The sequence below is a fragment of the Galeopterus variegatus genome, unplaced genomic scaffold, assembly GCF_000696425.1.
Source record: "Galeopterus variegatus unplaced genomic scaffold, G_variegatus-3.0.2 Scaffold1394, whole genome shotgun sequence".
Classification (NCBI taxonomy): domain Eukaryota; kingdom Metazoa; phylum Chordata; class Mammalia; order Dermoptera; family Cynocephalidae; genus Galeopterus; species Galeopterus variegatus.
In genome coordinates this window covers 128,637-155,755 of record NW_007727505.1, presented here as the reverse complement: position 1 = coordinate 155,755, position 27,119 = coordinate 128,637, and the positions used below count along the sequence as shown (strand labels likewise).

General features: G+C 52.5%; 1 protein-coding gene across 1 annotated transcript in view; it reads right to left on the bottom strand.

The window, feature by feature from the left end:
• Window positions 1-27,119, bottom strand: part of CACNA2D2 (calcium channel, voltage-dependent, alpha 2/delta subunit 2) — a 140,882-nt gene that overhangs the window by 89,132 nt on the left and 24,631 nt on the right. Inside the window, exon 2 of the mRNA XM_008576767.1 lies at window positions 25,574-25,655. Coding sequence (XP_008574989.1) covers window positions 25,574-25,654 — 81 coding nt within the window. The 5' untranslated portion in view covers window position 25,655. The remainder of the gene's footprint in view (window positions 1-25,573; window positions 25,656-27,119) is intronic.

Here is a 27,119-nt window from a genome sequence, read left to right as displayed (position 1 = left end):
CCCCCTGCCTGCCCCCCCCCCCCCTGCAGGAAAGGAGCCCATGGCATCAGGGAAGAGAAAGGCGGAGGTGACATTCAGTGCCAAATTAGCAGCCACCACAGCCAAATATTGTACTTGCCTCCAATCTTCTTTTATTTTTCGAAAGAAAAGGCTTTTACAAAGCAAAAGAGGTTGTTGGAACACTAAGGCTGATGATCAGTTTCAAGAGGCATGCCCGCACGCGCATGCCCGTCTCAGAGCCTTCCCCTCCTCTCACCAGGCGTCTCCTCCCTGCCCACAGCCACAGCCATAAGACAATGTCCATGCCCACCACAGCAGCCGACATCAGGGATGTACTTGGCTAACATGACCCCGGGTCTCTGACCCTGTGCCAGTCCTGGACATAGCACCTGCTTCCGAGCTGTCTCCTCACCTACATGGGGATTTGCAAATGAGGAGTCATTCATGGCATGCCTAGAACCACCTTTCCTGCAGAGAGGCTTCAACAAAAGTGACCCGCTCATAGCCTCTGTAAGGGCGCCTTGTCTACCCCCTGACGGCTCTGAGTGCCACTTGGCCTGTGCTCACCCCATCATCACTTTTATTCCCTCCACCAGAGGTTATTTCTAAGGCCATTCCTGGCTGCCTGATGGCCCCGAACTCTTTGGTCACTTTATTGAACAAACACCACCAGACATCCTGGAATCCGGTCCCCCAAACCCAGCCTGCCTCCACCTGCCACTAATGAACCCATTGAACAGGCTGAGCCATATCCCTTCCTTGCCCCTCTATAGGAAACATTATTTTCACCCTGACCCCTTGACCAAGTGCTTGGACCACTTTAATGGGCTTTTTATCGACAGTGCAGACTTAGCCCACATCTCCCATTTCCTCAAACCTAGGCTGCCGAGGCTTTGGTTTCCTTGTCTGGTGAGGATGGGGATCCTGCTCAGAGGCCCCACAGTTCCCTTCCCACCTGGATGGTGACTGCTGTGCAGCCTTCGAGCTCACACCATGCCGCAGAGCCGCCCTCAGATTCCACTCTTAACAGTCCTGGGAGGTGGGGGGTTGGCAATGCTCCATTTTGCAGGAGGGACAGTGGCTCAGAAGCTCTTGGGACTTGCCCAAGCTTGCAGAACTGATAAGGGGCACAACTGGAACATGGATCCCAGCTGTGCATTACCCAGATTCCTCCTTCAGGATGGAGCTCTCATTCCCCCAGCTGTCAAGAGTGTTGCCTGTTGACTGCTCTCATCTGAGTCCCTCCCCAAGCTATGCCCTGAGCAGAAGGGAGCTGCCCCACATACTGTGGTTGACACATAGGTGGGGTGGGGGAGTGCAAAGGCCTGGTCCCCTGGCCTCAACTGGGGACAATTCTCAGGGACCAGCCCAGCTCCAGAGCTCTCTGTGGAATTGGCTCAGGCTTCTGTGGCAACTGCATCACAGCCAAACTTCTTCTGAGGCCCAATCCTCCTTCCTTCACCCCTCAGGTGTGGTCCCCAAGAGTACTCCCCAATAAACACCTGCACCCAACCTTTACCTCAGTCTGATTCCAGGGAAGAGACCCTACCACAGCTGGTGCTGGGAGTGGTCTCAGAAAGCCGATTGTGAAGTGGCCACTATCCTGCTGGTAATGAGGACCTCACCACAGAGGTAGGTGGAGTGCTGGCAACCCTGGTATGTAACAGGTACAACTGACCAAATGTTCGACCCTACCACAGCTGGTGCTGGGAGTGGTCTCAGAAAGCCGATTGTGAAGTGGCCACTATCGTGCTGGTAATGAGGACCTCACCACAGAGGTAGGTGGAGTGCTGGCAACCCTGGTATGTAACAGGTACAACTGACCAAATGTTTACCCACCATAAAAGGGGATGGGATACCTGTGAATGGGTGCAATATTTCAGAGGTTCAGGAAAGTGTAATTATAAGGACCATGGAATGGGATAGCTCTTGCTGGGGGCTATAAATGCTCTGGAGAAAGATAATGAAAGACTGAGTGTGATTAATCATAAATTTAAGGTGAGATGTGAAAGTCAGAAGCCCCTTGGCAGGATATAAAAAGATTCTCATCTCCTGCAGCCAGAGGCAGTGAAAAGCTGACGGTCAGGCAAAGGATTTAATTACAAAAGTCAAAGATTCTGACGGGGTTAGAGTCTTAATTCCAGCAGGTTGGCTACACCAAGGCCAGGACTCTGACTGGGAAGGAGTGGGGCCCTGAGTCATGGGATGAGGACATCTGGGTCACTGCACTCAGAACCTTGAAACCTTAGATCTCCCTAAACTCTGAGTCTGCAGAAGTGGAACCTCACCCTTGTTAAAAGCCAGGACTTCCCTCCTGCTTGAAAGTGATGCAGAGGCCACCTGTGCTCAAGTCTCACAGTCTCCAGTTCTGTTTCCTGGGAATATGACCTAAGACAGAAGGCTCAGTTCTCTCACTGAGTCCAGAAAGAGTCCCTGGGCCTGTCTCCACGGGTCTCATTGAGACCTGAACAGCCTCTCCCTCTCTTCCCCACTGCCAGGCCTCTGTCCGTGCTTTCTCCAGGGAAATGCTCACCCCTCTGCCCCCAGCTTTCTCCAGGGAACCTTCCCGGTGAGCTCCTCTGTCTCACCTCCCGAGTCCTCACAGCCTCCATCTGCAGTGTACACACATCTCACTCTACAGCACGCCAACTGCTTGGTCCCTGTGCATCCAAACAGCCCCTGAACAGGACAGAGCTGTGTCACACTGCCCAGGTCCATCTGCCCCGACTAGTGCCAAGCCCTGAGCGGCCTAGAGGCTCAAGAAAACTCTGCCATGGGATCTGCTGGACTTCCAGGCCTGCCCTTCACATCCCCGAATCCCTGCGTTCAGGCCCCACCTCCTTCAAGGAGGTCTAATTATTGGGCCCTTTTATAGGTGAAGAAAACAGAATTGTAGGGTGAACTAGCCTGTCCGAGGTCCTAGAGCTGGGAAAGGGCTAATCAGGATTTGAACCTGGTCTGAATCTTCTTGACCACCATCCCCCTAACTTCTGTAATTCTTGGCAGAGCAAGAGAGAGGGACATGTGACAGGCTCTGGGAGCTTGGAGGAGGGAGCTCACCTTGGGTTTGGGAAGATGGAAATAGACTCCATGGAGAAAGTCTTGGGTGTTCGAACAGGTAGATGTGCAAGGAAAGGCGCTGCAGGAGAGGGACAGTGAGGGCGAAGGCTGGGAGATAACCCTGTGGGGGAGAGAGGAGCCCTGGCTTGGGGTGATGAGTCGGGGCAGGGGGCGTGTCTGGCTGGAGGTCGTGGTGGACATCGATCAGGCTCACGTCCTGCATCTGTTTCACCCTGCCTCACTAAGCCCCGTCTCCCTCCAAGTTCCGGTGCCTGCGCTGAATGGCCAATGAAGCCATCTGATTGGCTCATCAAGGGCAAATAATAGATTTTGCTGAATTCAGCTGCAGCCAATCAGAGACAATCAAGCACACAAGAGGCCTGATGGGCCACAGGGGCGCACCCACAGGCACCAGAGCGGGCCCCTCAGCCAGGCTCCGGAAGCCTCCCTCCCTCCCTCTTGTGTCTGAGTGCTGGGGTGGGGGGTCAGGAGACCCAAGTCCAGGAGGCCTCAGGAAAAGAAGGGGAAGGGCCCCAGCTGGACTCCTCAGCATTAACTTGGCACTTGCTGTGTACCTAGAGCACTGGAGAAGCTGTGTGCTGATGGGGGAGACTCAGGCAGAGGACACACGCGCCCTCCCTAGACCAGCACGTGCTCTTGCAGAGCAGGCCCAGCTAACAGGCCCTAGGAGGGGGTCTCCACACAGCCTCCCAGCATTTGTCCCTCAGCCACCCCCAGTCTGCCCTCCTCCGCATCTCTGTGCTGAGTCCTTTCCTCTTCCCTAAGGAGAGTAGAGCCTCCAATCAGGCCCTGGGAAAGCAATTTTTCAATCTCCAACTGCAAACACTAATACCACTGAAGCTAATTTTACAGATTTCCACTTCGAGGCCTCGCCTTTGTCCCAGAATCCCACAGCCTGGAGATTAGCAGTTTAGAGACTGGAAAAAATAAGGTATTTTAAAATTCAGCATAAAACTCTCTCTTAGACTCAGTGAGCTAAAAAAAAAAAAAAAAAGTTGTTTTTTTTTTTAAATGGGAAAAATGCCTGTTAGTGAGGGAGGAGCCAAGTCTAATCCCCACTCCACTGGCGGAGGGGCGCTGTCTGGGCCTTTGGATCCACCTCTACAACAAACCTCAAACCTACAGCCTTCGGAGGGGCAGAGCGGGGAGTCGGGTCCCTGTCCTGCATGCTGGGAACTCCTCCTGCACAACATAAGACCTGTGCTTGAGGCACTGAATGTGCATCCCCCTTGAAGCCACCCAGGATTTCCCTGATCCCAACCCCAAAAGCCTTCCCAGCTGTAGAGGAAAGCTTCAGCCCCAGGGATAGAAAAGGCCATAGGCCTGCAGCTCACTTTGCCAGTGAGGGTGATTCCACTCCAAAGCAGACCCTCTCAGGGCCTTGGTTTCCCCACCAAAGTCCCTGGTCACATGCCCACCTGGTGCACATGCAGCCCAGCACGGCACACCCCAAGCCACAGACACTTGGACCCTTGGCCACACAGACAAGCATGAGATGCATTTGGTGGAGCTCATTCCACGAGCACCTCTCTATTATATCTCTCACAAATGAACAGCGTAATCACTCCACTCTCCAGGGGCCACAAGCTCAGAATCGTCCTAATGAAAAATAAATGTATTTACAGGGAGATGTCAAAGCCGCCAGGACGAGTCAAAGTAATGTGCCTGCGACCGGCACGCGGACTTTTATTTCTTCCCCCTGCACGCTCCAGAGCTGCTCCTGCGGCGTGGAGAGATAAATATTTTAAATAGCGACACTTTGGCGATGCACGGTTATGCAAGACAAGGAATAATTAGAAAATAAATTACTTTTTTTAAACACAGCATTACAAACATTGGGCGCATCAGATTACTGCTCTCCGCAGGCCAGGGCCGCACGGCTCGGGGAGGCCAGTGCAGCAAGGACCTCAGGGAGCAACCACACACCTGCTTGTCTCTACAGCCCCCAGATAGTGATGTCCCCTCCTGCCCGCTCTGGGAGGCTCCCAGAATCGAGCTGAAGACCACACTTGGCAGCTTCCAGCAAATCTCGGCGATGGAAAGGCTTCCTCCGGCGTCTCACCAGCAGTAGCACAGACTAAAAATAGTTTAATCTCCTTGAAAGCAAAAGGAGCAATCAGCAAAACAGACACTCGGGCCTGCATGCTCCCCCCACCCACTCCTCTCCATGCTCTGCTTCCATCCATTCAGCCTGTCCCCAATGCTAAGCATTGTCAACTTCTGACCGATCCCAGGACATCGTCCCACAACCCCTTGAGGATGTCACCCTTGTCCAGAACTCCTGCCTCTGCAGCCCCAGACATTTGTGGTTATGTGTTCTTTAAATGTCGTGAGACCCCAGGAGGGAGGCAGGACAGGGAGTATTAGCTCTGTTTTACAGATGTAGAAACTGAGACATAGAGTCATTTGCCCAAGACTGGAAATGATAGAGAAGGGCTTGTGCAAACGGAGATGCTCAGCCTCTGCAGAAAGAGGCTGGTGGATTTTCATCAGCACTTAACCTGAGTCTCCATGGTTGGCTCTCAAGAAACAAAAGCTGCCCGAGGCAAGAAGGGACAGGGCTGGTAGGGTGGGGGAGGGAGAAGCTCACACGTTCAAGGGATGGGGCCAGCTCCCTTCACGGATGAGTGGATCTGTCACACAGATGTGTCTTGCCCACGGCAGCCAGAATGACATTGTGACTTCACCATTTTTGCCCATTGGCCTGGGATGGGGTCTAGGTCCTATGTTCTGGCCCCAGTTTGCTGTGTGGCTGAGAGCCTGCCCCAGTCCTCTCGGCACCTCTCTGCCCAGCGAATAGCCAAAGTGATGTGAGGGACCATTCTCCAGTGGCATTCCTGCTCAGGACCCACCAAGAACCCTCCTGCCTTCCTAGGCCTGCCCCACATACTCTGCTCCTTCTCACTCTGTCCCACCTCTCGGCCTTTATCCACCTGCCCTTCATCTCTCCCTATCTTCCCCAAACCAAGAGCACAAACAGTGTCCTATCCCACCAACCTGTTTTATAGGAGGAAAAAACAGGGAGAGGAAGTTCATGCACCCAAGGCCACCCTGCAGAGAACAGAGGAGGCAAAGCAAACCAGGACCTAATCTCCGATCCCAGTGTCATGCCCTTCATGATACTCCTTGTGGCCTCCCCAAGAACATCACTGTCTGTTCAGAGTTCAGAAGTGCCTTCTGTCCTTTCCCCCATCTTTCCTAGAATGAAGCCAGGACATAAAACAATAAATTAGGCTCTGGAGGGTGGCTCAGCCAGTCTCTCCAAATGCTATCAGGGAAGTTGGAACTGAGGTCTCCATTTCTATATCTGTCTTTGCAACCAGCAGTTGCCTGCAAAAAATCACTCTGAGCTTTTCAAAAACAGTCTATGGTCCCACTTCTAGAAGGTACTACCCTGCCCAGCCCTACCTGCAGGGGTGAGGAATGTCTCCCCTCAGCTCCTGGAACACTATGCCTTGGCTCCCCAGTACCTCCTTGGGCCCCTGGTGCTCTGGTCCAGCTGTAACACCAGGTCCCGTCCTTGCCTCCTGCTCCAGCATTGGCACTCACAGCCCGTGTCCCTCTGTCACTGCCTCTACACACATGGGCCCAATTTCCTCACTTGCAGCAATTTCACCTCCTCCATCATCTCAACATCACCCTGAGGGCAGAGACAACTCTCCCTCTTTTATAGATGAGGAAACTGAGGTCCAGGTCACCTGATTTATGAGGGGCTTCTTTTGGTCTGATTGCCCTCAAAGCGTTGCCAGGGCCACACTCCTTCAGCTTTGGGAGAAGGAGCTCAATTTCAGTAGGTCAAGGTGGAGACTGAGGAAGGCCATCCTCACCTTGTGGGCAGAATAGTTAGGGCAAGAGCATGGCCCCAGGGAGGCTCAGATCCCTGGGGCTGAGCTGAAGAGAGGACCTGCCCTGACTCACTCAGAACCAGCTGAGTTCTTTGGGAGCTGCCCCAAAGGCATAAGCCCTCAGCACCTGCCGGCCTCAGGGTAATGCCCTGCCCTGGTCATGGGAACCCTGGGTAGCCCTACCTGCTGGATTGTGAGCACAGAGAAGGTGGTGGGTGGGGCAGCCACCCAGGGAATAGCTGGCATGCTGTTAACCAATGTGGAACTTGCTCTCTCAGCAAAGCTCTTCCCCACTGCTGACTGCATAAGCAAGGCCCACCAGGGCTTCCACTGCACAGATGGGGGAACTGAGGGGCACCTGACCACAGGGAGAGAATCAGGCTGCTCAAGTGTCCTTGTGAGGCTTGTGGAGCCCCCTGCCTCTCTGCCCTCTCCCCAAGCTCCCTCTGTTCCCAGAGGCTCCCTGCTACTAACTCTAAGTCAAGCTCTGTGCCCAACACAGTCCCTGGCAGAGGGTAGCAGTTCTCAAACTGTGTTCCTTGGAGCCCTAGGCAGTAGACAGGGGGCCCCTGGGCTTATGTGAAGGGTTAGGGATAGTGAGAGAAAGGTAAGGAGGCCAGCCCAGGCTCGCTGCCCCTCTCAGCCAGAGAACTTACCATTCGCCCATTCATTGGCCAGGGTCCTGCATGGATTTCACTTAACCAAATAGTAAGGGCTCAGCTGCTACAAGAAAAGTAAAAGCAGTGGTGCCTAGAAAACTTTCACTCTCTCAGAACTCCCTGAAAAAACACTAAAGAGCTATTCAAAATGGCAAAAATTCTTGGGGACAAAGAAAATGTGGGTAAGGCATGAGGAATAACATTTTGAAGGCTGGAAGCAGATGGGCCGTGGTAACTGACGCAGCAGGCCCTGGAAGGCTCACTCCTGCTGGCAGTGAGTTAATGCTGGGGAGCCCCAAGGCTAAGCCTTGAAACCCCAAAAAGGAGGCGGTGATTACCTTCTCTGGGGAACCTGTAGCCAAGGAGAACAACTTGGCCAGATCACCCACAATGAACCCCATGGTCCATGAGTGCCCCACCTCTCCCCATGCCCAGAGCCCCGACCCCCACACTCAGTGCCCCACTCTTTGGTGGTGTTTTGACTCGAGGCCCAGAGGGTTATGTTAGTCCCACTGCTCAGCTTCTATCACATTATCTTCTCTGTCTGCTTAAATATGAGCAGAGCTTGTAGAGCCTAAATGATAGGGAGACAGGCACATATTCATCAGAGGCCAAAACTAAGAAACATAAAGAACTTGACAGGAAGTGGACTACACAGGGAGAAGAACATGTAAAAAATGCTATACAGTGTGTATACCAGGGTTGAACAAATAAGTAAATATATTGTAGATAATGAAAACTGGGTTCTCACTGTTGGAGAAGGAAATCACCAAAAAGGAAAGGAAGAAGACTTGAATGTGCCTTACTGTGCTGGATTGGCATCAGAGGTATGAAATCACGGTTCTCAAAATGTATACAGATGGATAAATACAGATGTAATTATGGATATGTGTATATGCAAGGGTTAGTTAAATACATATATTGCCTAGTTCAGATTATGAGAGGACCTAGAAGCAGTGACACCCCAGTAGCAGTGAGCACACTTAGCACCCCGATCTTGATTTCTAAATATCATTCTCCAATAAATGGAACCAGAACTCCTTGGAAAAGCAGCTGATTCCAGGAATGGGACAGGGAAAAATACAAGATGAGCTTGGAGCATATTGTGGTAACAGAAAGGAAAGGAAGGGCTCAGGAAAGGATGGCAGCATGTCAAAAGGGCGCAGGAGCCAACCTGAAAAAGGTCCCAATGGTCAAAGCTGCAAAATTTGAGCAATAAAATAAACAATGACATCACCAAGTTATAACCCATAGAATATAATAAGTATCTGTGAGTCCATACTGATATAAATGATTGAAAAAAATAAATAAATGGGAAGAGACAGTTCTTCCTTATAGAACAATTCCAATTGATAAATGTAGAAGGAATAAGAGAAATGGAAAAGCACCATTTGAAAACCACAGTAAGAACCGCTGTAGGCAAAATCCACCAATAGATGCTAAAATTAATGGGCAAAAGTTTGAGCAGAAACAGGATATTTGCACAGCCTCAAAGTATCTCCTTCAAGAAAATTATTAATTACTAAGGGAAAATAGCAACTTAATAATGGAGGACCAAGCAGAAACCACCTAAACCAAGTGACCAAGGTTAACATCACCAATAACAAGACATCCTGACATCACGTAACCCCTGATGTGACACACTGAGTAGGACACAGCATTTCCATGGTGTTCTTCCTAAAAATGTATAACCTCAATCTAATCACAGAAAAACACAAATTGGGGGACATTAAATAAAATAACTGATAGTACTTTTAAAAAAGTATCAAGGTTATGAAAAACAAGGAAAGATGTAGAAACTATCACAGATTAGAGAAGACTAAGGAGACTTGACAACTAAATGCAATGTGTTATCCTGGATTTGATCCTGGAATAGAAAAAGGACATTAGTGAAAAAACTGGTAAAATCCAAAAAAGGTTTTCACTTTGGTTAACAGTATTGTACTCAAACCAATGTCAATTCTTAGTTTTGATATCTGTACCATGGTTATACAAGATGATAACTTTAGAGAAAACTGGGTGAAGGATTAGGGAATTTCTGTACTATTTTTGCCATTATCTGTAAGTCTAAAATTATTTCGGGCCAGCCCGTGGCTCACTTGGGAGAGTGTGGTGCAGATAACACCAAGGCCACAGGTTCAGATCCCCATATAGGGATGGCTGGTTAGCTGACTTGGGAGTGTGATGCTGACAACACCAAGTCAAGGGTTAAGATCCCCTTACTGGTCATCTTTAAAAAGAAAAAAAATTTTATTTCAAAATAAGTTGGATTTTTTTTTTAAATTTGGGAGAGTGTGGTGCAGATAACACCAAGGCCACAGGTTCAGATCCCCATATAGGGATGGCCGGTTAGCTGACTTGGGAGTGTGATGCTGACAACACTAAGTCAAGGGTTAAGATCCCCTTACTGGTCATCTTTAAAAAGAAAAAAAAATTTATTTCAAAATAAGTTGGATTTTTTTTTTAAATGTATAACATCATCCTCAGAGAGCTAACAGACATCATGGCAACAATGAAACAAGAACAAGATGTTATTTTTAAAAAGGTCCAAAAAGTGATCCTGGAAATTTAAAACACAGTGGTAAAATGTAAAACAACTTGATAGAAAGATTGGAAGGTTAAAATGAGAAATCTCCTGACAAAAAGGCATAGAGATGGAAAATTGGAGAGGAATGATCCTGGAAATTTAAAACACAGTGGTAAAATGTAAAACAACTTGATAGAAAGATTGGAAGATTAAAATGAGAAATCTCCTGACAAAAAGGCATAGAGATGGAAAATTGGAGAGGAGAGAGGGAGAGAGTGTGAGAGAGAGACTGAATTAAGTGTTCTAGAAAGAGAGCAGAGAAAAGAGAAGGGAGGAAATAGCCAAAGAAATCATTTAAGAAAACTTCACAGAACTGAAGGACACAGGTATCTAGCTTGAAAGTGTCCACTGAATGCTAAGGAATGAAATTAAATCCCACTATGGTATCAGAAAGAGAGCAGAGAAAAGAGAAGGGAGGAAATAGCCAAAGAAATCATTTAAGAAAACTTCAGAGAACTGAAGGACACAAGTATCTAGCTTGAAAGTGTCCACTGAATGCTAAGGAATGAAATTAAATCCCACTATGGTATCGATGTGGAATTTCTGAACACTGGGCAGAGGGAGAAAATTTATGAGTTTCCAACAAAAACCAGGTCATGTACAATAGATTGGGAATCCAAATGACTTAGGACCCTCCACAGCAACTCAGGAAGCTGGAAAGAGTGGAGTAAGGTCTGAGAAAATCTGAGGCAATAGTTTCCAACCTGGACTTCCAACTCCTTCTAAAGTCTCTGTCAAGTGTAGGAGAAATGGAGGGTTTTCTGGGACATGGAAGTCTAAAAAGTCTGGCTCTCATGTACCTTTTCTCAGGAAGCCAAGTAAAAATGTTCTCTACCAAAATGAGAGAGAAATGCAGAAACCCAGGAAGAGGAGGCCACAGGATTCAGGAAAGAGGGGGACTCCAACCCAGAGAGAGGCAAAGGAAATCCCAGGGACACATATGAGCCACAAGCTGGGAGAGCAGCCAGTCTTCACTGGAGCAAGTTGGGAGGCTCTGGGCAAGGCTTCCTTGGATGGTAGATTTGATCGAACCCCTGAATGTGTGAGAGGTGGATCAGATAAAATAGCGGAGAGTTTGGGGCAGAATGAGTAAAGATTCACAGAAAACTAAGCAAAAAAAACTAACAAACAAAACCCAGGCAGTTGTTCCCTGCAGAAAAAACTTAAGAATTGTACTCAAAAGTGTGATCAGATAAAATAGCGGAGAGTTTGGGGCAGAATGAGTAAAGATTCACAGAAAACTAAGCAGAAAAACTAACAAACAAAACCCAGGCAGTTGTTCCCTGCAGAAAAAACTTAAGAATTGTACTCAAAAGTGCGTACCATGAGGTACAGTTCTGAATAGCGTTTGCCAGGTCAGGACAATGTCAACAGTGAGTCCTGACCTAACCATATCACAGGGTGATGACACTGGAGGGCGAGGGTAGGACTGTGGAAGGGAGGGGGGAGAGAAGCCCTCGTCTCCCACAGTGGGATGCCCAAGGATAATGCCTAAAAGCGAACAATCATGAAGCAGCAACGTAAGTATGTCATTTAGAGATATGGAGCTCAGAGATTAGGAAGTGACAGCCTCTGGGGGGTTGGAAATGGAGAGGAGGGGGCTGCTGTGCTCCTAACACAACTCGCCTGGTAAAACTATGATTTTACACCAGGTGCCTGTGTAATGCTGATTTAAAACCCTAAATTAAAAAATCCATCTAGAAATATAAGAAAAAGAAGGAAAGGAGGAGAGAGGGAAGCAGGGAGTAAAAGGAAGGAAGGAGAGAGGATAATGTAGGCAAAAGGGTCAGGGACAGGGGACTGACTGCTGACTCCAGCCTCTGGCCTCAGGACAAGAGCCACAAAAGAGCAGCAGCTGATGTCATCCCCTCTATTTACTCTTACTGCAAATGAAGACAGTTGGAGGCTTCGATTCCCAGACAAGCTGAGTACACAGACCACGCTCCTTAGACCAAAACACTGAATTGGTGACCCCTGGTCTGGGGTCCCACCTTATCATTTCTCAAAAGTTGGAAGTAATCAGAAGGCAAGTTGAGGGACAGCAGCCCACAGGGGTCTGAGAGATAATGCCAACGATCCCAGGGGGCAGTGAGGGACATTACCTGGTGGGAAGGAAGAGGCTCCAAGGCTTCCACAATGTCTATGTGACCATGGACACACTGCCTTTGCATCAATGTCTGTTTAAACCTGTGCTGGGGTCAGGTGGCCCATCTCACCCAGACCCATAGGCAGCCCAGCCTGGGAAGAGACAGGGGGTGGGGAGGGACTGTCTGAGAACTGGGGCCAAGTAGGCTGCAAATGTCTTTGCCACTCTCCCATCCTCCCTGGACTCCTAAACTCTTCATGTAATTTCCAGGAAATGCACAAACCTGCAACCCCTCAACCCAGTGGCCTCTTGGCACTGGACAGACATCCTATCCCAGGGCCAGAATGGTGGATGGTGGTGACAGAGCCCCTCAGTTCCAGGGAGACCGAGTGTGTGAGCCTCATGCCACGTGCAAGCTCAGATGAGAGGAGTCCAGCACAATTTGGAAAAAGCCCAGAGTGCTTGGCTCCTTAGAGAGTGAGCTGTTGGGCCCAAATCCCCTGGGTGGACTTGGTTCTCCCAGCAGATCATGTGTCTCAAAAGGAAAGATGGAAAGCCAGGTGGGTACCCCAGGAGAGCTCCCTCCATCACCCAGTCCCTGATCAGGCCCAGGAAACTTCATGCCTTCACATGCCTCATGGAGACTACAGTCCCACTGGGGACCCAGGGGCACCCCAGGGTGTGGAGCTGCCCCACATATTTACCCTTCTACATCCCAGGTTCACTGGGCACTCAATACAGAAAGGGCCCAAGGTTAGCAGGGCTCCCTGGGGTCGGGGGGAGCACCTCACCCATTCCCATGGCTGCACATGACCTTTTCTAGCTCTACCAAGAGTTTCTAAGGAGGCTCTGTGGGAGACTGTGCACATTCCTGGAGGGCCCGATTGCCCAGTTGCTGGTGAAAATCATGCAAGTGGAAGAAGAGAGGGGCATCTTTGGGCAGCAGAGGGTCATGTTTCCCACCCCAGGAGCCAGACTGAATTAGGAGGCAAAGCACCAATCTGATGGCTTCACCAATGAGGAAGACCACTTGGCCTCCTGGGAGCCCCCAATCTGCTGTGGGGGGTGAAGCGGCTGTCCTCACAAAACTGTGGTCTCAAGGGGTGACAGTATGCAAGCCCCAGGGGTCCTAGTCTGAGGGGGGAGCAGATGACTGAGCATTTAAAGGCACCTACTGCCAGACCCTCCTTGATGCAGAGCAGTGAGTTCTGTGCCCAGTCTCCTGCTTTTACCCCAAAAGGCTCCAGACCTCGCTCCTTCTTTCCTCCTGAGTGGCTCCTCCACCACTTAGCAACAGAGACAATTTACATAATGCATCTAGTGCGAGAGCAATAATGGCTGTGGAAGCAGGGTGCCCGTTATTGGATCCTTGGGAGGGAAAATACCTGTTCCCATACCACTGCCTCCTGCCTCCTCCCTTATCCAACTGGGCTGTCAGGCTGCTGGAAAGCAGGTGCCTTTAAGTGCTCAGCTGCTGCCAAGAAGGACCCAGAAAGAATGTGCCAGCCCTGGGACTGGGACTGTAGCAACCTCAGGACAGAGTTGCATGCAGAAGGAAATTTCCAAAGCACCCAAGTTTTGAACACAAATCCACCACAGTCATACTCCTGGAATCCACACCACTGCTGGGCCTGGGCCCTGCATCCTGATCCTTCCCAGAGGAGTAGGAGGCCGCTCCAGCAGGCAGGAAACTGTAGCCAGGAGGCCGGAGCCGGGGAGCCAGGCTGCAGCTGCCCAGGAGGTGGTCACATTCAAACACAAAGGCAGCGAGGGAAGGGGGAGAATACATAAAAATTACTGGCTCGGTAATTGCTTTTTATATAAACGTTCTTTTTAAAAGTTTTCCCCAGTGTGAAAGTCTCTCTTTAAAAAGAATAAATTCGCTGCACACCAATTTATTCCATGCCTGTAGATGGAGCATAATGAAAGCTCCTTCGTCACCACCTGATCAAGAGGCAAGTGGCTGCCACTTGACACAGCTTCTGGGTCTCCCTGCACAACAACACAGTGCAGCGGCAGGGCTGGGGGTCTTTGGGGGGCAGCATGAGGGGGCAGCAGGCCTACCTGCCAGGAGTCAGAATTGAGCCCAGACTCTAGGACTCAGGGACAAGCTTGACAGATCTGATCAGGCACCAGGAGCTGCAATGGAGCCTACAGAGCAGAGGCAGCTACAATCAGTGATTAGTGCTGATGGGGAGGCATGTGGGGCTATGGGAGCTGGCGTGCACGGGGCGGGCCTCACTTTCTAGGGACAGGGACAGGAGAGGGGAGGCATTAAGCAGGCTTCTGATGGATCAGGACCCCCCAGACCTGCCTGCAGGGCACGTGGAGGAAACTGGTTGGTGACAAGCACCTGAAGGTTGTAAGTGGGAAAGGCTTAGCCTGTGCTGTAGAAAGCTTCTTAGGACAGGAGAGGGGAGGCATTAAGCAGGCTTCTGATGGATCAGGACCCCCCAGACCTGCCTGTAGGGCACGTGGAGGAAACTGGTTGGTGACAAGCACCTGAAGGTTGTAAGTGGGAAAGGCTTAGCCTGTGCTGTAGAAAGCTTCTTATGGACTCCAGCTGTGCTCTAAGCCCACAGGCATCCAAACTGTTCCTCCCACCTTTGGAGGGTAACTCTTTTGTGGAACCCCACCCAGGGGAGGATGGGCTGCCAGAGCCCACCTGAGAAGAACCTGACCACTCCTGCAAACTCTGGAGGACACCCCCCTCACTGAGAGGCCCAGAACCTGGAAATGAGGCTCCTGCCCAGTGGCCCCCTTACTAGCCACAACTCTCTTATCTATGAAATGGGGACAAGGTCTTGTGTGGCCTCACCATCTAGCTTCTGTGAGCACTGGGTTGGAGACAATGAGAACTGCCCTGCACAAAGCCTGTGATCTCCACAGTGGGGTCATTTAGTTCAGCTCCCATCACAGGGTGCAGATGCACAACAGACTGGCAACCTGCAGGGCCGCAGAGCCCAGTGTCAGGCAGAGTGATTTGGGGGGATGCTCACTGTGCATGGGGAAACTGTGTATGCATGAATGTAGCTCCTCACCCACAACTGAGATGTCTCGGCTTCGCTAATTAGTCAGTTAAGTAGTTCTCGCCTGCTTGGGTAACACAGAGTTCTCAGCACCTGCCTCCTCACAGTCCCACCCCACCCAATACGCTGCTGCTCGCACCTCCACAGGCAGTAGTCAGAACCATGCATTCATCTACATACACACGCATGCACACGCTCGCCTGGCCACACCCCCACATGTGGCACACATACAGGCACGACCGCTCCCTCCTATGAACACACGCTCACCTGCTCAGGCCATCTCTTGCAGCACCTACACCCACAGGTACACATGCTGTTCTACATGCACATGCATGCATGCTCACGTTTCCCATACAGCATCATGCATCTCTCGTGTTCTCTTCTACACATGATCATCAGCCCACATTCCACCTGAAACAAGCCTCAGCAAGTCAGGACTGTGTCTCCCAGTGAGTCATGGGATCGAGAATCGCCAGGGCTAGTTGCCTTCCAGATTTGACTGCTTGTGTTCAGGTGGACTCTTGGGAGGCCTGGCCATGATCCTGCTCTGGCTATGATCTCCACACCTCATATGATGGGAACACTGGATTGAGCCTGCCAGAGGTTCCTGGAAGCCCCCACTTTCTATCTGAAAGATGCAAAAGCTGAACGGAGTGGGGAGTTTCAGATATCACCAACCTCAGTATTGATGTGGAGGGCTTCCTGGAGGAGGAGAACTGTAGGCTGGGTTTAAAGCTGGGGAGAGGCCTGGAGGGAGTGGGAGTGAGCGAGGAGAGTGGCAAGTGGACTTGGAAGAAGAAGCTGAGAAGTCCAGTGAGGATGGGGCAGGGGGCACAGAGGCTGGGAGGCCCGAAGGCCCAAGGAAGGCTCCCTGCTACCCTGCCCAGAGCCACACACCTTGGCCAAGCCTTTAAGTCACTCCAGGAATGGCCCAACCTCTCTAGCCTCAGTCTGACCACTAGGTAGCCAGCACACCTGTGCAGGTAACTCTTCCCCAGGACCCTTCTCCACAGCCCCCATACACTCCATTCCCTCACAAAGAGCAATGAAGTGATTACCTGTGTGGGGCTGAGTCCTGGAAGACCCCCAGGCAAGCCTACCTCTCCCAGGGCATCTGACACCAAGGTTCAACCCCGATGCAATGGTCTCAGTTTCCTCACATGGGGCTGGATGGCTCCTAAGGCCATGAGGGATAGTCAGAGCCCCCATCCCTCCTTTCTCAGTCATCAGATGCCTGTCCCTTTGCTTATCCATCCACTGAAGAGAGACTAGCTGAGCACCTACTCCGCGCCAGCCTGTGGACACCCGTGTGCATATATGTGCACTGCAGGCATGCATGTGTGCACAGCCTGCTTCTCTACCCAGGCTGCACATCCTCTCATCCTGATGTGTATACTAAGGCCAGGCACTCAAGCCCTGAGGGGTGGTCTCCTGGTTCCCTGATTCATGAGAACCCAAGGATGGACAAGGAGGGAGCCTGAGGGGTCTGCCCAGGATCCACCTACCTCAGCCTCCCGCCTCCACATGGAGCAGACCAGCCCCCTTCAGAACCACCAGGTCCCAGGGCTGGGAGAGAGGCATACTTTCTCCAAACATGAAATCCTCATTCACAAGGAGAGGGCAGCCATGCTCAGAGGAGGTGGAGGGAGCCACATTGAGCCTCCATTTCCTGCCTGGTCTTGGTAAAGGCTGCTCATGCCGCCCCTGGGGCCAGCTGTGGTTTGTCAAAACCAATTACTTCTCTGACTCTGCCAAGTGCTTGGGGCTCCATGAATCTGAGGCAAGTGTCCCCTTGGCTGCCACTGATCCAGCGATGGATGCGAGTGGGGCAGGGGGTGGGGGGTAGATATGCAGATCGGGTCAAATGTCCCTGGGGGCCCAGCATGGAAACCCCTTCAGCCCTCCATCCCCGTTCCCCACCTCCCACCCTGATCATCCAGACCAGCCTTCAGCTGTGGACTCGGCAGCCCCATCACTCTTCAGAGGTGGATGCAGAGGCTGGGGGGAAGGGAGCAGACCCTGGCCACTCCTTAACAAGCTGCAGGGCTAAGTCCTCATCAGAGCTGACTCTTTGCTGTCCTGCTGCAAGGCCAGCCCCTCTGGGGACCCCAGAGGAGAGCCAGCATGTTCATCAGAACACTCATCCTGTGTGTGTGTGTTGGGGGTGGGGGGGTCTTGCTTTAGGAAAGTCTGACAGACAAACATGTCAGATTCCTAAGAGGGAAGGATTGAGAAGCTTTCACTACAGGGAAGGGCCCTGCTGCAAAGCCAAGGGTTCCCATCTAAAATTCTTCCAGGGAGAGCGGTGCTGTCTGCCCAGTGAGATTCTGCTTAAGGCCACCAAGACTTTCTCTTCCTTAAACTGAGGGACCCCCAGTCAAAGAACCTTCCAGAGATCCCCAGAGCTGTCACCCTCATGATCCCCTGATCCTCAGTCCTAGCCTCAGCCAGTCCATTTTCTGACCCACTAACCTCCTCATTCCCAGTGCCAATACCTGGGGACAGCCCAGAGCTCGGTGGCTTTGTACCACCCCCTATACCACTGCCAGCCAAGCTCCCATCCCTTTCTTTGAGCCCATGGGGCCTGAGACAAGCTGCCAACTTCCTGACTGATTGGAGAAACTGACTCACAGGCCTTCCCTACACCTCCTTCCCACCCCAGCGGTGCCTCTGCAGCTGCATTCCTGAATTTCTGTACCAAAAAAAGCCACCTACTCTTCCCTGGTCAACAGGCCCTGTTTCTTCAAGTCCTGCCCAAGCTTGGTGGTCTTTGTGCCTCTCCCAATAAGATGTCCCCTAAAGATGTCATGGTCAGTAGGGAAGAGGGAACCGACTTCCAAATTTGTGGGCTGAGCCAAGCAGAGAGGACAGTTTGTGCATCTGAACTTTCCAGAACAGTGACCAACCACTGGAAGGGCAGACAATTGGTAGGAGCGGGGCACAAAGGCACCCCCACATTTGCAGGGCTCTGTCTGCAGCCCTTCCTTGTTTCAGCTCCCCTGAGATCCTCATGTCTCCTGTGAGGACAGGACTGCTTGGATCCCCATTTCACAGGTGGGGGAACTGAGACTCAGAGAGGCAAGACAACATGCCCCAGGTCCCACGGTGGCAAAAGCCCAGCCCTGCCATTCCTGCTCACTCCACTCTTTCCACCACCACCTACTGCCCATGGCACAGGACCTAGGTTCAAATCCAGCTCTGCCTCAGCTGTGGGACCACAGGCAGTTCCTACCTTCAGAAGGCACAGTGTGCACCAAACACTTCTCTTCTCCTGCAAGCTCTTCCCCATCCCCTGGGAACTGACCTTGAATGTGCCCCCACAGTGCCCTCTTGGCACAAGGTGGAAGCTAGAAGCCCCTTTCCCCATGCTTGCACCACCACATGATCCCACCCAGAGACAACCTCTCCCACAGACCCATTCCTTCCACAGAAACCTGGACAGCAACTCCCTGCTATCCAGAATCCCAAAAGCCTCCTAGCAGGGGTCCCTGCCCAGCCCTCCCCTGCCAAGACTCCAGAAGCAAGGAGCTCTGAAATGGCTATGCGACTGCCCACTCATGTCGAGGCCCCCTCTGGGGCCTTCCTGTCACTGCATCCTCTGTCTGCTGTGAGGCTGTTCTGACACACACTCCTAGGGAGGGGGAAGAGGGGAGGCCTGGGAGGGGACATGGGGCAGAGAGAGGCATCCCTGGAGAAGGTGCTGGGGCAGGGGAGCTTGCAGGTGGCTGGTGTCCACGGAAAGGGTAGCCAACATGAGCCAAGGTCCCTGGGGCAAGCATCCTAGAGCAGCCCCCCTCCGACATTGACCTCCTTGCACACCCTCTTTGGTGGGGGCATGTGGAAGGGTACAAAGACCTAAACCAGTCAGCTGGCCGTCAGGCAGGAACTTCTTCCATGGATGAAATGGCTTTAGAAAAGCTTCTCAAAAATGGAATTTTCTCCTGCAAGCGACGACAACAGAGTGTGGGGAGAGGAGGGGCGGGAGCAAGCGGGAGGGTGGCAACCGCTCCCCATGCAACCCTGTGTCTCCCTGCACAGTGCTCAGGAGAGAGCGTTCCCAGACCTTACAGTGTGAGGGGGTGCCAGAAGAGGCCACCCCCAGGGCAGGGCCTGGGAAGGAAAGAAGTGGAGAGCAGGCTGGGCTGGGGGGACAAAGAGGGGGTCCAGGCAGGGCTTTGGCCAGCCTCCTATGCCTCTGCTTCTCTGTACCCAATTATGCTAGAGCTGCGGCCTCACCATGTTTCAGACGCCCTCCCAGGAGCCCCCCCTTCAGTCCCATGCATCCCCGCTGGGTGCCGAGCAAGAGAACCATATGGAGGGAATAATAAGACAATTAACTTTCCATTAAAGAATAATATATGTGGGTTTTTAGGGAGGCAAGCGACAGCAATCCCTACCCAGCAGCATATTTCACATCCGCACCCCCCAGCACCCCCCACCCTGATGCGCCCCACATCCCAATCATCTTCACCAGGAGAGACGAGGGCGCTGCTGGGCCTCACCAGGAGGCGGCGGGATAGAAGGGTGGGGGCTGCACAGAGAGCAAGTGCAGAGTCCCTAGGATAATGGTTCTGAGGCTGTGGGGACCCTGGGGAGAGGATGTGACAGGCCAAAGTGGGACTCCCTCCTGACTCTCTGCCTGACAGCACATCAGCTGGGACAGCCGGGGCCAGTGGGGGTCTGCCTGGCTAAGAAGCTGCATGCCCGCCTCTCAGGAACATGTGAACCACAGTGCCCTGATGAAATAACCGACTGTGCGGTCTGGGGGCCACAACCTATTGTGCTCCCCCTGCCTCGCAGGGCTGCTTCTGTCTCCCCTCACTCCTGCTTCCTTTTTCTTCCTCTGCCCCAGCCCCTCTAAGGTTCTGAAGTTCCCCGGCACTCTTGGGCACTGCTAACCCGAGCTGGGATGCTCAAATGCCCAGAGAGCACCCCCGCCTTGGCCAGACTCATCATGTGTGTGCATGTGTTTAAGGAGTTGGTGGTGCCAGCTGGGTAGGAGGGGTGGGTGGGGACAGGGAGAGGACTGTCCCTAAGGCACCTGCAGAGGGGTCCTGTCCCACCTCCTTGAGCCCCTCAGGAAAGGTGCCCTGGATATGGCCAGATTTCAGTCTATGCCAGGAGCCAGCTCCAGATGTGGCACTCTGCAAATATTAATTACACATTCCCAGGGAGCACTGAGCAGACGGGGCACAGGGAGGGCCGGAAGCGGACATGCTAGGGAAGGACTGTACCATCACTGGTTCAGAAATGCCATTCCTGGCTACCCATAAGAAGTGGGAGAACATGGATACCATTGGCCTGAATCACCATAACTGTCCAGAAAAGCACAGCAGCAGGGAGGGGAGCAGGGGACTTGGGGCTGGAGATCTCTGAGTCCTGGGATCCTCTCTGGATGCAGGCTCAGCAGTCCAAGGAGGGGGTGCCCCAGCGTGGCTCCTCTGTCCTGACACCCCTGCTACTACCACTCAGGGTTCCAGGATGGAACTGGCTGGGGGAGATGGTTGGCCAGGGCCTTGGTATCCCATTTGTATGACAGGACCACCAGAATGACCAGCAGCATACAGCTGGGGAAAGGCCATCATGGGGGCTGAGGTAGTTGGGGCTGTGGGTAGGGCGGTTCACCATTTCTACCCTGACCAGCAAGCAAAGTATGGGGGGTTGATGTGGACTGGAAAATGCTCCCATGGGTCCATACTTGGCTTGAGCCTGCCCAGAGGGTAGCCCATAGCCCCCAGACATGGCCATTCCAGGTTCATGCTCCCAGCCCAGCTCTGGACAGGCAGCCTTCCCTCACCTCCAACCCCCACCCCAGGCAGAAAGTCTTTTGCCTTCCTTCTGTAGAGACCCTCCAAGGAAGGTGTCGCACCCAGGTCAGGAGCCCATCCCCGGGCTGGTACATATGATGAACCAACTGGTTCTTCCTCATGTCTTATTATAATCTCTCCTGCTTTGCCTTCCCATGAGGTCCCCAAAGTTGTTCCCCTTGTACCCTAGACACCCAGCCAGAAGAGGGTAGGTCCCTGGCTGTACCCATCACAGTGACCTGGGCTTCTGAGAGGGGAGACCTGCCATCTTCACATCCTTCCTTCCCCCGTGCACCCCCAGGCACCTGATGAATTATTCATCCTGATCAGCCTCATTATGTAAATGAGCTCAGAGCCCAAGCATATGCTCTCTGCTCTCCCCCCAGGATGGGAACAATATGGTGCTGATGGGGGAAGGTGGAGAAGGGGCTCGGAAGGCCTTCTTCAGCCCCCAGGGGCCCTAGCACAGGCAGACTGCAGTAGGGACCCTTTTGTGGCCTGTTCAGTGGGTTTGAGGGATGGGGTTGGGGTACCCAGGAAGGTGCGGCTCAGGGGTGTCTGGCTAAGCACAGGGGTATGGCATATGAGCACCAGTTCACAGCAGGAGCTCCAGTGATGCACTGGCCCTGGGGTTAGATGAGGAAATGCAATGGGGTCTTGGCAGACAGCCCCCACACCCTGCCGAGGTATACCACAATTTCCAACCTGTAAATGGGCCACAGTCTGCACCCAGCCATGCCCCCATGGGGTTGTGTTAAGGTCAGGTGGAGGAAAATGCCAAGGCAAGGAAAATGCTCCCAAATGCCAGTGTCTGCAGTTTCTGCACTCTGGCAGCTGCCAGCCCTCATGGCTCCAAGCTACTGGGGGTGGGGCATCCTCTAGGACTGAGTCAGGCAAAGAGGGCAGCCACGGAGGAGAACGAGAAGGCTGAGGGGGCCCAGATGCCAGGATCGGCCTGGCCGCAGGCATCTGGGGGCATTTCAGAACCAGTTTGGGGAAGCCTGAGGGGGCAGTCTCAGTGGGGTCCAAGGCTGTCAGCTTGGTAGAGCTGGTGCCAGGGTCCACAGCAGCATCCACAGCTGGCTCAGGGCTCTGATCCAAGCATCCTCCTAACCTGTCAGAGCCAGGCCTGGGTTGGGCAGAGGGGCCCTCTCATGTACATTTGAAGGAGGGCAATGGTGGCTGTCAAGGTGGGGGTGAATCATGGGGGGCTCCCTCCTGCTCCCACAGGGTTGCCCTCTTCCTCTAGAACACTACTCCTGGGGGCCGGCCCGGTGGCGCACTGCTGTAGTGCGCCGCTTGGGAAGCGCGGCGGCGCTCCCGCCGAGGGTTCGGATCCCACATACAGACCGGTTCCCGCTCACTGGCTGAGCGAGGCGCGGGAGCGACGCCGAGGGCTGTGATCCCGTTGCCGGTCCCGGTATGGTACGGAGGCGACACTGAGGGTTGCGATCTGTTGCCAGACATGGAAAAAAAGACAAAAAAATAAAAAATAAAAAAAATAAAACAAGACACAACTATATGCTGTCTACAAGAGGCTCACCTTAGATATAAAGACACAAAAAATATTTCATGCAAGGGAACTATAAGAGAGTATAGAGAATATGGATGGCCATACTTTTATCACACAAAAAAGACAAGTCAAAAACTGTCATAAGAGTAAAAAAAAAAACATTATTATATAATGATAAAAGTGTTAACTCACCAGAAAGATATAACTTATAAATATTTATCAGAGCACCCAAGTATATAAAGCAAACACTGACAGAATCAAAGGGAGAAATTTCCTACTATGCTACTATACTAGTAGGAAATTTCAAAAAAGCAAAAAAAAAAAAAAAAGAACACTACTCCTGGCCTCCCCTCCCCCACCCCCGCCACCTCACCAAAGTGCCCTGTGCCAAGAAGCAGCCCCAGAGCTGTCAGCAGGAAGTAAGAGGCTGAGGAAGTAGGTGAGAAAAAAACTGGAGCAGGACAGAGAGCTGCTGGAGAGCTGGCAGCCGCCAACAGGCAGAGGGGCTGCCAGGAGGAGCCGGGATGCCGGGTCAGCACTTCTCGGCCTGCCTGCTGCACCAAGCACAGCCCTGCTGCAGCCCAGCTCCCCACGGCCCGAGGCTCATCCTGTCCTCCCTACCAAGAGGGGAAGCATAGCAAGAGGAGGGGCAGTACCCTGGAACAGGGGTCAGGGTCCTGGGCCCAAGCCCCAGCTCTGCCACAAGCCAGCTGTGTGACCACCTTGATTACTTCCAGGCAGTAGGGTAGGGAAGACATGCTCACTGATAAAAGTGTCTGGAATCACTCAAGTCCCATCAGAAACGAGGGGAACACATCCCAGGAGTGAAAATGATCAACAGGGCATTCAAATTTGATTTCTAGAAAAGACGGCATACCTGCATCGGCCTGCCCACTGCCGTTCGCACCACCTCATCCTCCAGTCAGACTTTCTGGCCATGCTCCAAGTCAAGAGCAAGGATCACAGACGGTCCAGGACTAACCCAGGGGCACACGGTGGTTACACTGAGCTGGGATTCCATCTCTGGTCCTCACCGTCCGGGAAGCCCAATGGTCCAGACAGATTCAGGTCTCACACACGAAGTGTGTACATTATTTTCTCACTGACAAACTTTCAGGGTCTGAGTTGCCCATGAGGATAAAATAAACAATGTTGGGCTGGCCCGGTGGTGCACTGGAGAGTGTGCCGCTTGGGAGTGCAGCGGCGCTCCCACCAAGGGTTCGGATCCCATGTGGAGACCGGTTCCCGCTCACTGGCTGAGCGCGGTGCGGGCGCAACACCGAGGGTTGCGATTCCGTTGCTGGTCCCCGGTACGGGTGCGACACTGAGGGTTGCGATCCCATTACCGGTCAGTAAAAAAGACAAAAAGGAAAAAAATATAATAATAAAATAAATAAATAAATAAATAAACAATGTCCTCAAGCTGAGGATTAAAAGTATGGAGGATTCTTGCCTGGAGGTGCATGGTTAACTCCTTATGTGGGGTACATCTTATGTCCCAATATGCAACTTAGCAAGGCGCATGATACATGCTCCAGGGAACCATCATTCCTTCATTAACCTGTGCGGCTGCGCTTGGCAGTGCCCACTTAGATTCTGGTTAGTGCTGGGTGCTATTCCTGAGCCTAAATAGACTCCTGTTCCGGAACAGCTTTTCCTACAGCACTTTCTCTGGAAAGCTCTGCTGGCCTCCTAGCACAGCTGAGTCATTAAGAGTTCACAGGAAGAGAGTGGGATGGGGGCTGCTGCAATTCAAGTCCAGCCACCAGGAAAGAGAAGTTCGGAGATGCTGGGCCACTGGGAGGAGCAAGCTAGTGGCTCAGACCTCCATACTGTACTTCCCTTCCCTTCTGTGCCATGTTACCACCTCATTAGCACCCCCTGATCAGCACCATGTTGTGCCAGAGGTCCTACATCTACAACCAATGGCAACACACTCACGGCCACCCCCATTTCCTGGGTAACTGCTCTAAGCTAAGCATGAGGAAAGGACGGAGGACAACCTCCACAGTTCCCACCCCACAGAGGTTACATCTGCTGATCCTGATCCTGACTAACAGGGACAACAGGAACACAGTGGGGTATCTAATCACCGATCCCTGGGCCTGGACTCTCGACTAAACCACTAATTGTAAGTCCACTCACTCTGCTGTTCCCAGGCCAACTATCAGCTGGAGATCCCCATTAATCCCCTGCTCAGTTCTGGTCAGCACCTCCCAGCCCAAGCCCCCAGCAACAAGATCCTGGAAGACCCACATGTATCCTGGGAGTCCCACCCCTACCACTCCAAGAACTTGGTTCTCCAAGCCTCTGTATTTCCACATAAAGAGTGATGGCTTGGGAGCCAGTGGTCTGACAGCAACACATTTTGCGGCCTTCTGGGGGTGACGGATGGCCTGCTCTTCACATCACTATTTCAAACATTAACATAATCTCCCAGGATGAATGTGGTCGCTGGTGCCTAATCAATCACCCCTCCCACACCTTGATCCCTCATCCCCCCAGCACAGGCTTTCATCTCGCTCGTGCCACAGCACCTGGAACACAGCTTTACGGGGTTCTTTGGCCTGCCATCCCATTTGATTCGTGGAACATCCCTTTGGCTTCCGTGCACCCCTGCATCCACTGGCCCCTCAAAGGCTTGGGCTCCTGCCCCAGGCGCTGCCTCAAATACAGATCTCACCCACCTGAAAACCTGAAAAGCCCCAACACCCTTTCAGAGACAAGGGTCATCATCATGAACTGACGGTTCCCACTCTGATATAGCGACTTTGGGAAGAGCAGACTGAGATCCAGAGGAGTCACTGCTTTTCTAGTTACTTCCCCAGATGCTCCCACGGGTCCAACAGGGTCCCATCATGCTGGGACCTCAACAATGCTAAATCCTCAGTCCTTATTTCTGAAGCCCTTCTCTATTCCTACTTGGAAGAGGGTCCCTGAGGAAAAGCAAGTGGCACCAGGCTTACCTCACGGAGCTGCTGGACGCCTCCAAAAATCCGCATTACACCATCAACCTCCTGCTCCAGGCGCCGGGCCCAGTGCTGCATCCTGCGTGCAGAGAGAGGAGAGATGTGTCAGGAAGGTCCACCTGCAGCTGGGACAGCCCAGCCCCAGCCACGCAGTGGGAACCAGGTGCTGACACCCACTCACAACCCAATTTTCACTAGAGAAACAGAGGCAAGGAACCAGTGTGCACCTGTGTTTCCCCTTTGAAGTCTAGACCAGTGGTCCAGGCTCTCCTTACGTACTGTAAGCCAGCCAGGGAGGAGAGAGGATTGTACTATAAATGCGCTGAGGGAGTTCAGCAGCTCAAAGAAGCCTGCAGGGAGACTATCTTTCACCGTGAAGAGCCAGCCCTTGACATAGCTGCTCTGAACATGGGGACTTCTGGACACCAGGGAGGAGGAAGATGTGAGGGAGCCCAGCAGGGGTTGCTGGATCTTAAAGTTTCCTATCCCCAAGGCCAGATGGGGCCTGGGGAAGGGGAGGGAACACTGCTGTCACCACCGAGATGTTGTGTAACCTGGGGCAGGTCCCTGGCCCTCTGGGTCTCATCTGAGCAGTGGACATGGAGAGCTTCCAGTTCTGACAGCCCTCGCCTTTCCAGCACCCTGGTAAACAGATGCTTACCTGAGGCTCATCGCTGGATGCCCAGCATGAACCACCCACCCACAGGTCCCTGAAGACCATCCTGACCTTTCTGGGGGGCTGGTGAGCCCCACAGACCCTTCACCTGAGCCATAAGCCTGAGCAGGTCTCCCTCACACCGGTGCCAGCCTGGGATCGTTTTAACCAATCTATGCCTCAGCTTCCTCCTCTGGAATGTGGAGATAATTTGGGGCCACCTCTTAGGATGTCAGAAGAACACATGAGAATAGGCTGATCAAAGGCACTGCACAGGGATCTTTATGAGTGGACAGGACGGACAGGTGATCACATGGCTCTGTATCTTCAGCCCTACACCCAGGAAAAGGAAGGTGTCTGGGAGAGGCCTCATCTGGGTTCAAACTGGTACCCTCCCTTCAGACAGTGCCAGATCAAATGAGCAAAATTGCACCGGTCCCTGCCAGGGGCCAGCCAGAGAGATGTTCTCCATACTGCCAGAGGTGCTCTCTGCTATGACCAAGTCTCCCTGCTCTCCTGCTCTGAAAAGGTATCTCAACTTCTCCAACTCACTTGACACACTCCCATTTTGCAGACCAAGGCCCTTTTAGGGAGGACCCATAGAATTACCACAAAGATTTAAATAAGCCATTGGTCAAGCACCTTGGGCTTGATACCTTCCCTAGTGCCACTCAGGGCCAGGACTTGCTGCTGGCTCTTCGCGTCAGAAGAGCCCAAGCCTCCTCCTGTCCCCCTGTCCCACATCCCATCTTAGGCCTGTGGCTAGGGGGCTGGGTTCATGTCATTGTGTGTGCCTGGGTCGGTTGGCATGGGAACTTGGAGTAGAAGGCGGGCAGATCGCTAATTGCAATTTGCCAAGCTGAATGTCAGGACCATGATGGGGGGAAA